Raw genomic sequence first — 8,764 nt, 5'->3', positions numbered from 1 at the left:
ACAGAGTGCAGGGGTCAGGACGGAATAACAGAGTGCAGGGGTCAGGACGGAATAACACAGAGTGCAGGGGTCAGGATGGAATAACACAGAGTGCAGGGGTCAGGACGGAATAACAGAGTGCAGGGGTCAGAACGGAAAATAACACAGAGTGCAGGGGTCAGGACAGTATAATGTATAGAGTGCAGGGGTCAGTTCTGCAGCCCCCCTATGTGATAGCTCTGAGGATGTGTGGGGTCAGGACGGAATAACAGAGTGCAGGGGTCAGGACGGAATAACACAGAGTGCAGGGGTCAGGATGGAATAACACAGAGTGCAGGGGTCAGGACGGAATAACAGAGTGCAGGGGTCAGAACGGAAAATAACACAGAGTGCAGGGGTCAGGACAGTATAATGTATAGAGTGCAGGGGTCAGTTCTGCAGCCCCCCTATGTGATAGCTCTGAGGATGTGACAGGTCCTCCTTATGGCGTCATCAGGGATCTAAGTAAAGCAATGTCACCGTTCTGGCTTCAACTTCCTTATTTTTGTATCTTGTTTTATGACCTTCGGAGGAGAGCCAGTTGTAGTGGATTCTACCTCGCTGCTCACTATGTATGAGCTGTATGTACCTCGCTGCTCACTATGTATGGGCTGTATGTACCTCGCTGCTCACTATGTATGGGCTGTATGTACCTCGCTGCTCACTATGTATGGGCTGTATGTACCTCGCTGCTCACTATGTATGGGCTGTATGTACCTCGCAGCTCACTATGTAGGGGCTGCATGTACCTCGCAGCTCACTATGTATGGGCTGCATGTACCTCGCTGCTCACTATGTATGGGCTGCATGTACCTCGCTGCTCACTATGTATGGGCTGCATGTACCTCGCTGCTCACTATGCATGAGCTGTATGTACCTCGCTGCTCACTATGTATGGGCTGTAGGTGGTTTATGTTTTCTTATGAAAATTCAATTGTATGGGCTGTATGTACCTCGCAGCTCACTATGTAGGGGCTGCATGTACCTCGCAGCTCACTATGTAGGGGCTGCATGTACCTCGCAGCTCACTATGTATGGGCTGCATGTACCTCGCTGCTCACTATGTATGGGCTGCATGTACCTCGCTGCTCACTATGTATGGGCTGCATGTACCTCGCTGCTCACTATGTATGGGCTGCATGTACCTCGCTGCTCACTATGCATGAGCTGTATGTACCTCGCTGCTCACTATGTATGGGCTGTAGGTGGTTTATGTTTTCTTGCAAAAATTCAATCAAGTTTTTATGGAATTAAAAAAAAATGTCTACCTGCTATTTGAGGAAGCGATGTACAGCACACTGCCGGTCCCCCCCGCCCCCCCTACCAGCCGTGATCTGTCAGCACTACATTCACTGAATCTCTTCCTGGGAATGTTAGCCGTCACTGGCTCCCACACTTCCACAAACATGCAGGATTCAGAAAGTCGGAAGATCCGCATATCAGCAAGGCAACAGGAATTTTCAGATGGGGTCAGCACCGGCATCATCCATTCATGAAATAGGTGCTGGCGCCCGTACATTCCTCAGGATGTGATGGCACCTTATGTAGATGGGTGTTAACTGGAGCTGTGGTGGGATCTCCTAAGGAGTGCGGTCTGCCCTCTGCAATGTATACAATCTCCAGATCCCCCACCCCAGTACACGCAGTCACATACACACTCCGCGCTAGGACACATTAAGACTTGTACAAAATAAAATTTATTTATATAAACACTCCTGAGGGTCCCGGCCAATCACTCCTAGCTTCCTCAGGGTCCCGGCCAATCACTCCTAGCTTCCTGAGGGTCCCGGCCAATCACTCCTAGCTTCCTGAGGGTACAGGCCAATCACTCCTAGCTTCCCGAGGGTAAAGGCCATTGCCTCTGTTGTCCCAACCAATCAGTCCCTGGGTTCCAAGGGTCCAGGCCAATCACCTCCAGTTTCCCGGCCAATCACCTCCAGTGTCCCAGGGGTCCCGGCCAATCACCTCCAGTTTCCCAGGGGTCCCGGCCAATCACCCTCGGTGTTCTAGAGATCCTGGCCAATCACCCTCGGTGTTCTAGAGATCCCGGCCAACCATCCTCGGTTTTCTAGAGATCCCGGCCAACCATCCTCGGTGTTCTAGAGATCCCGGCCAACCATCCTCGGTGTTCTAGAGATCCCGGCCAACCACCCTCGGTGTTCTAGAGATCCCGGCCAACCATTCTCGGTGTTCTAGAGATCCCGGACAACCATCCTCGGTGTTCTAGCGATCCCGGCCAACCATCCTCGGTGTTCTAGAGATCCCGGCCAACCATCCTCGGTGTTCTAGAGATCCCGGCCAACCACCCTCAGTGTTCTAGAGATCCCGGCCAACCACCCTCAGTGTTCTAGAGATCCCGGCCAATCAACCTCGATGTTCTAGAGATCTCGGCCAATCACCCTCGATGTTCTAGAGATCCCGGCCAATCACCCTTGGTGTTCTGGAGATCCCGGCCAATCACCACCAGTGGCCCAGGAGTTCAGGCCGATCACCTCTTCTTGTACAGACACGGTTTGAGCTGCAGTCCCGCGTGTCTGGAGGCGTCGCGAGCCAAACGGGCTTTGCTGAACTCGAAGAGGTAGAAGTGACTGTTTTCTGTATTCTGGGGAAAGAAATACGAGTGTTACGTCACTTCCATAGAGCAACCTGGAATTATGTCTCGTCCATTAACCCTTCACATGAATGACAAGACCTACAGGTATGGCCCATCACTTGGTGTCACATGATCAGGCGTTAGCATGGCTGTGTTATGTCGGTTCGGGCTCCAGTCAACAATGCGACGTTCAGACCCAGACATGGTATAGTTGTATTAGGTATGTGAATGCTGCAGTAGTTCAGCCTGGAGAAATGACATGGCCGGCAGCTGCTGTATATACACATACTGTATATATACAAACATACGCACTGAGTGTTCTGGGCCGTATGCGTTTGGGGAGGCGCACATGGCCCTATAATGCATGCCCATTTGCATGCAGCCACCGCTAGTTATTGATGTCTACAGGCTGACTGGTAGTGGCTGCAGTAATTGGCTGAGACTATGTATACGGCACCCCTAGTCTGGGCAACTTTCACATTTTTGGGTTTCCAGCAATTTGTCCAGATGATTCCTGCACAAGGATCTAGAATGTCTCCACCATGGACCATTATTAGGAGGATTGAACCAGGCCAGATCCTGTATGTCTCCACCATGGACTAATATTAGGAGGATAGAACCAGGCCAGATCCTGCGTGTCTCCACCATGGACTATTATTAGGAGGATGGAACCAGGCCAGACCTAGCGTGTCTCCACCATGGACTATTATTAGGAGGATGGAACCAGGCCAGACCTAGCGTGTCTCCACCATGGACTATTATTAGGAGGATGGAACCAGGCCAGACCTAGCGTGTCTCCACCATGGACTATTATTAGGAGGATGGAACCAGGCCAGACCTAGCGTGTCTCCACCATGGACTATTATTAGGAGGATGGAACCAGGCCAGACCTAGCGTGTCTCCACCATGGACTATTATTAGGAGGATGGAACCAGGCCAGACCTAGCGTGTCTCCACCATGGACTATTATTAGGAGGATGGAACCAGGCCAGACCTAGCGTGTCTCCACCATGGACTATTATTAGGAGGATGGAACCAGGCCAGACCTAGCGTGTCTCCACCATGGACTATTATTAGGAGGATGGAACCAGGCCAGACCTAGCGTGTCTCCACCATGGACTATTATTAGGAGGATGGAACCAGGCCAGACCTAGCGTGTCTCCACCATGGACTATTATTAGGAGGATGGAACCAGGCCAGACCTAGCGTGTCTCCACCATGGACTATTATTAGGAGGATGGAACCAGGCCAGACCTAGCGTGTCTCCACCATGGACTATTATTAGGAGGATGGAACCAGGCCAGACCTAGCGTGTCTCCACCATGGACTATTATTAGGAGGATGGAACCAGGCCAGACCTAGCGTGTCTCCACCATGGACTATTATTAGGAGGATGGAACCAGGCCAGACCTAGCGTGTCTCCACCATGGACTATTATTAGGAGGATGGAACCAGGCCAGACCTAGCGTGTCTCCACCATGGACTATTATTAGGAGGATGGAACCAGGCCAGACCTAGCGTGTCTCCACCATGGACTATTATTAGGAGGATGGAACCAGGCCAGACCTAGCGTGTCTCCACCATGGACTATTATTAGGAGGATGGAACCAGGCCAGACCTAGCGTGTCTCCACCATGGACTATTATTAGGAGGATGGAACCAGGCCAGACCTAGCGTGTCTCCACCATGGACTATTATTAGGAGGATGGAACCAGGCCAGACCTAGCGTGTCTCCACCATGGACTATTATTAGGAGGATGGAACCAGGCCAGACCTAGCGTGTCTCCACCATGGACTATTATTAGGAGGATGGAACCAGGCCAGACCTAGCGTGTCTCCACCATGGACTATTATTAGGAGGATGGAACCAGGCCAGACCTAGCGTGTCTCCACCATGGACTATTATTAGGAGGATGGAACCAGGCCAGACCTAGCGTGTCTCCACCATGGACTATTATTAGGAGGATGGAACCAGGCCAGACCTAGCGTGTCTCCACCATGGACTATTATTAGGAGGATGGAACCAGGCCAGACCTAGCGTGTCTCCACCATGGACTATTATTAGGAGGATGGAACCAGGCCAGACCTAGCGTGTCTCCACCATGGACTATTATTAGGAGGATGGAACCAGGCCAGACCTAGCGTGTCTCCACCATGGACTATTATTAGGAGGATGGAACCAGGCCAGATCCTGCGTGTCTCCACCATGGACTATTATTAGGAGGATGGAACCAGGCCAGACCTAGCGTGTCTCCACTATGGACCATGATTAGGAGGATGAAACCAGGCCAGATCCTGTATGTCTCCACCATGGACTAATATTAGGAGGATAGAACCAGGCCAGATCCTGCGTGTCTCCACCATGGACTATTATTAGGAGGATGGAACCAGGCCAGATCCTGTGTGTCTTCACCATGGACTATTATTAGGAGGATGGAACCAGGCCAGATCCTGTGTGTCTTCACCATGGACTATTATTAGGAGGATGGAACCAGGCCAGATCCTGTGTGTCTTCACCATGGACTATTATTAGGAGGATGGAACCAGGCCAGATCCTGTGTGTCTTCACCATGGACTATTATTAGGAGGATGGAACCAGGCCAGATCCTGTGTGTCTTCACCATGGACTATTATTAGGAGGATGGAACCAGGCCAGATCCTGTGTGTCTTCACCATGGACTATTATTAGGAGGATGGAACCAGGCCAGATCCTGTGTGTCTCCACCATGGACTATTATTAGTAGGATGGAACCAGGCCAGATCCTGTGTGTCTTCACCATGGACTATTATTAGGAGGATAGAACCAGGCCAGATCCTGTGTGTCTCCACCATGGACTATTATTAGGAGGATGGAACCAGGCCAGATCCTGTGTGTCTCCACCATGGACCATTATTAGGAGGATGGAACCAGGCCAGACCTATCATGTCTCCACCATGGACCATTATTAGGAGAATGGAACCAGGCCAGATCCTGCGTGTCTCCACCATGGACCATTATTAGGAGGAAGGAACCAGGCCGGAGACCATCACAATGCTAAGAATGTAAGCCACCTAAATACCTTCCCTGCAGAAATCTGCCACCAGCAGGAGCAACAATACAAACAAATGTGGCGGCCATGAGCTCCTCCGGACGTCTCTAGAGTTCCTCCTAGCAAAATAATCCATCCCCGAGAACCAAGAGACCCAACTTACCTTATTCACGCATTTGAATCCCAACTGTGACATGGCGCTCAGGAACTGTCTGACGTCATCAAACCGACTGCTGACCTCAGCGACCAATAACACCCCCCTGAGAGAGAGAGAGAGATGAGAGACCTTCACTCACTGTCACATAGGAGACTGATCAGTGACCACCGAGAGAGTAGAGAGTTCATGACTGTCACTGTAAATAAGAGACAGCTGAGACTAGACAAGGAGACAGCTGAGACTAGACAAGGAGACAGCGGGAGAGACAAACTTACTCCATCTTCAGAACTCGATTTGCTTCTTTTAGAAAGTCACTGAGATTCTTCCCCATCAGAGACAGACAGAAGACGGCGATATCGACAGTCTCATCTGATAGCGGCACCTAGAGAAGGAGAGAGGTACAGCGTCAGTGACAGTGCTCTTCCAGCAGCAGTAATAGCCGGTACAACCATACAAGACTGGAGGGAAGGACGGAGGTCAGATAGAAGACTGAAGGGGAGGACGGAGGTCAGATAGAAGACTGAAGGGAAGGACGGAGGTCAGATAGAAGACTGAAGGGAAGGACGGAGGTCAGATAGAAGACTGAAGGGGAGTACAGAGGTCAGATAGAAGACTGGAGGGAAGGACGGAGGTCAGATAGAAGACTAAGGGAAGGACGGAATTCAGATTTCATCTTGTGATACTTCTGACTCCTTACCTGTGCCATGTCACACACAGTCACACGATCATTCAAAGCCACCAGATCAAAGGAGTGAACATTGTTTCGGACACTACATGCCAGCTGAGCATCTCCACAGCCGAAATCTGCCACCACCAGGGAGGGTGGCCTGGAACATAGAGAGGGACCACAATCAGCGCTATGTGAGAAGCCAACACAAGCAGATTCAACAGCTTCAGAGTGAACCCCTCCTCCCCCAAACATACCTCATGCACTATATAGATAAATGTATGTGGACCCCCCTCCAAATGATGGAGTTCAGGTGTCTCCAGGGAAGGTTCTGTTAATACGACATATACTGTCACCTGTATACAAGGCCGGCTCCATAAAGACATGGAGGGATGAGGTTGGTGTGGAGAGTCCAGCACAGAGCCCTGACCTCAACCCTACTGATCACCTTTGGGATGAATTGGAACCCTGATTGTGAGCCCGATCTTCTCATCCAACATCAGGCCCGGACCTTAGAATGTTCTTCTGGCTGAATGGACTCTTCACACACTTGTGGAAGCCTTCTCAGAGGAGTGAAGGCTGTTATACCCACAAAGGGGCCATCTCCAGATTGATGGGCAAGGTTTTGTAATGGGGTGTCCAACAAGCTCATAAAGATGGTGTAAACCTTTGAATGTGTAGTATATAATCACCCAACCTTCCCAGTACACCCCCTCCCTCTACATTCCGTAAATTCACTACAACTCTTCCCCTCACACTCCCTGGTCCACCTCACCACCCCCTTCCCTTAGACTCTCCATACCATCTGCCCCATAAATTTCCAGCGGCCTCCCCAATTACTCCCCACACCCTCCACCATACATTTCCTATACCCTCCCGCAACCTTCCTAGCACTACCTGCACACGCACCTGTTCTTGATATATTTGAGGATCTCGGTGATGGGGCTGATGGGCCAGCGTTGGACCTGTTGGGAGAATCCCGTGTGATAAATGTTGAAGGCCTCAGGGTCATTCTGGAAGAGTTGCACAGCTTGATGACTGTCCGATGTATACAGCTGTTCATTAATGTACCGAAAGCGAGCCGAATGTAGGCGCTGCTCCATGCGAGAACGAAGAGAGGCCGAGCGGTCAGTAACCTCCTCCTCTGGCAGATTGGAGTCATCAGGGCCGGTGGTGTCTTCAGGGTCCTCATCCGTGGTTGGGTCTTTTTCCCTCCCAGCTGCTTCCTTCTTCAGCAGCTTTTTCAGCTTCTCTAGTCTGGCCTTCACCACTGCTGTCATTTTTGGTGAAACTGGGTCACACTTACTGTCTCCTGATGTCTTCTTCCTGTGGTCCTTCTTCTGTCCTCCATCTTTGTCTGTAGTCTCTTCCTCTTCTTTATTCCCTCTTCTCTTTACATTTCCTGGCTGGACAGTTCTGTGGGACTCAAATTCTGTTCCTCCTTTGTTGTTCTTGGACCCTTTCCCACCATGGTCCTTGCTCGAGTCCCCAGGGGGATCGTATTTGGACTTCTCCCTTCCACCTGTCCTGGATTCTCCTTCCTCTCTGCTGGCCACTGTGTTCTTCTGCTTCTCCTCACATGGCTTGAATTTGTTTCGATTCTTCTTCTTGTTCTTCATTTTGTTCCTCCATTTCTGGCGGCTTAGTTGTGTTCCTGTGTTGGGAGGTGGAGACTTGGAGTTGGAAGTGGAGGACTCTTCTGGAATTATATCTAGAGAGGAAAGAACAGAGAACGTTGTTAGAACAGGAACAGTGCCAGCGAGTCCTGTCCTCAATTACCCCTCTGCCCCCGGACTGTGTCACTGTCTCTATTATTGTACCTCCATCCCCAGAGACCATTCCACTGTATCCTGTTCTCCTATTATTCCCCACTGTCTGGACTGTTCCATTTTGTCCTCTCCTCCCGTGTCCTCTCCATCTCCACCCCCCTACAGACCTTCCCACCGTGTCCTTTCCATCTCCACCCCCTACAGACTGTCCCACCATGTCCTTTCCATCTCCACCCCCCTACAGACTGTCCCACCATCTCCACCCCCTACAGACTGTCCCACCGTGTCCTTTCCATCTCCACCTTCTACAGACCGTGCCACCGTGTCCTTTCCATCTCCACCTTCTACAGACCGTGCCACTGTGTCCTCTCCATCTCCACCCCCTACAGACTGTCCCACCATGTCCTCTCCATCTCCACCCCCCTACAGACCTTCCCACCGTGTCCTTTCCATCTCCACCCCCTACAGACTGTCCCACCATGTCCTTTCCATCTCCACCCCCCTACAGACTGTCCCACCATCTCCACCCCC

At 51.1% G+C, this 8,764-nt stretch overlaps 1 protein-coding gene across 1 annotated transcript in view; it reads right to left on the bottom strand.

Moving 5' to 3' along the window:
* Nucleotides 1–2,445: 2,445 nt before the first annotated feature.
* Nucleotides 2,446–8,764, bottom strand: part of RRP8 (ribosomal RNA processing 8, methyltransferase, homolog (yeast)) — a 15,081-nt gene continuing 8,762 nt past the window's right edge. Inside the window, exons 4-9 of the mRNA XM_018573443.1 lie at nt 7,983–8,175; nt 7,374–7,874; nt 6,495–6,624; nt 6,073–6,179; nt 5,804–5,900; nt 2,446–2,620 (exon numbers count right to left, since the gene is read on the bottom strand). Coding sequence (XP_018428945.1) covers nt 2,507–2,620; nt 5,804–5,900; nt 6,073–6,179; nt 6,495–6,624; nt 7,374–7,874; nt 7,983–8,175 — 1,142 coding nt within the window. The 3' untranslated portion in view covers nt 2,446–2,506. The remainder of the gene's footprint in view (nt 2,621–5,803; nt 5,901–6,072; nt 6,180–6,494; nt 6,625–7,373; nt 7,875–7,982; nt 8,176–8,764) is intronic.

Source organism: Nanorana parkeri, unplaced genomic scaffold (genome assembly GCF_000935625.1).
Source record: "Nanorana parkeri isolate BGI_ZX_2015 unplaced genomic scaffold, ASM93562v1 scaffold2382, whole genome shotgun sequence".
NCBI lineage: Eukaryota > Metazoa > Chordata > Amphibia > Anura > Dicroglossidae > Nanorana > Nanorana parkeri.
Note: the sequence above shows the minus strand (reverse complement) of the source record. Positions and strands in the feature narration are given on the sequence as shown.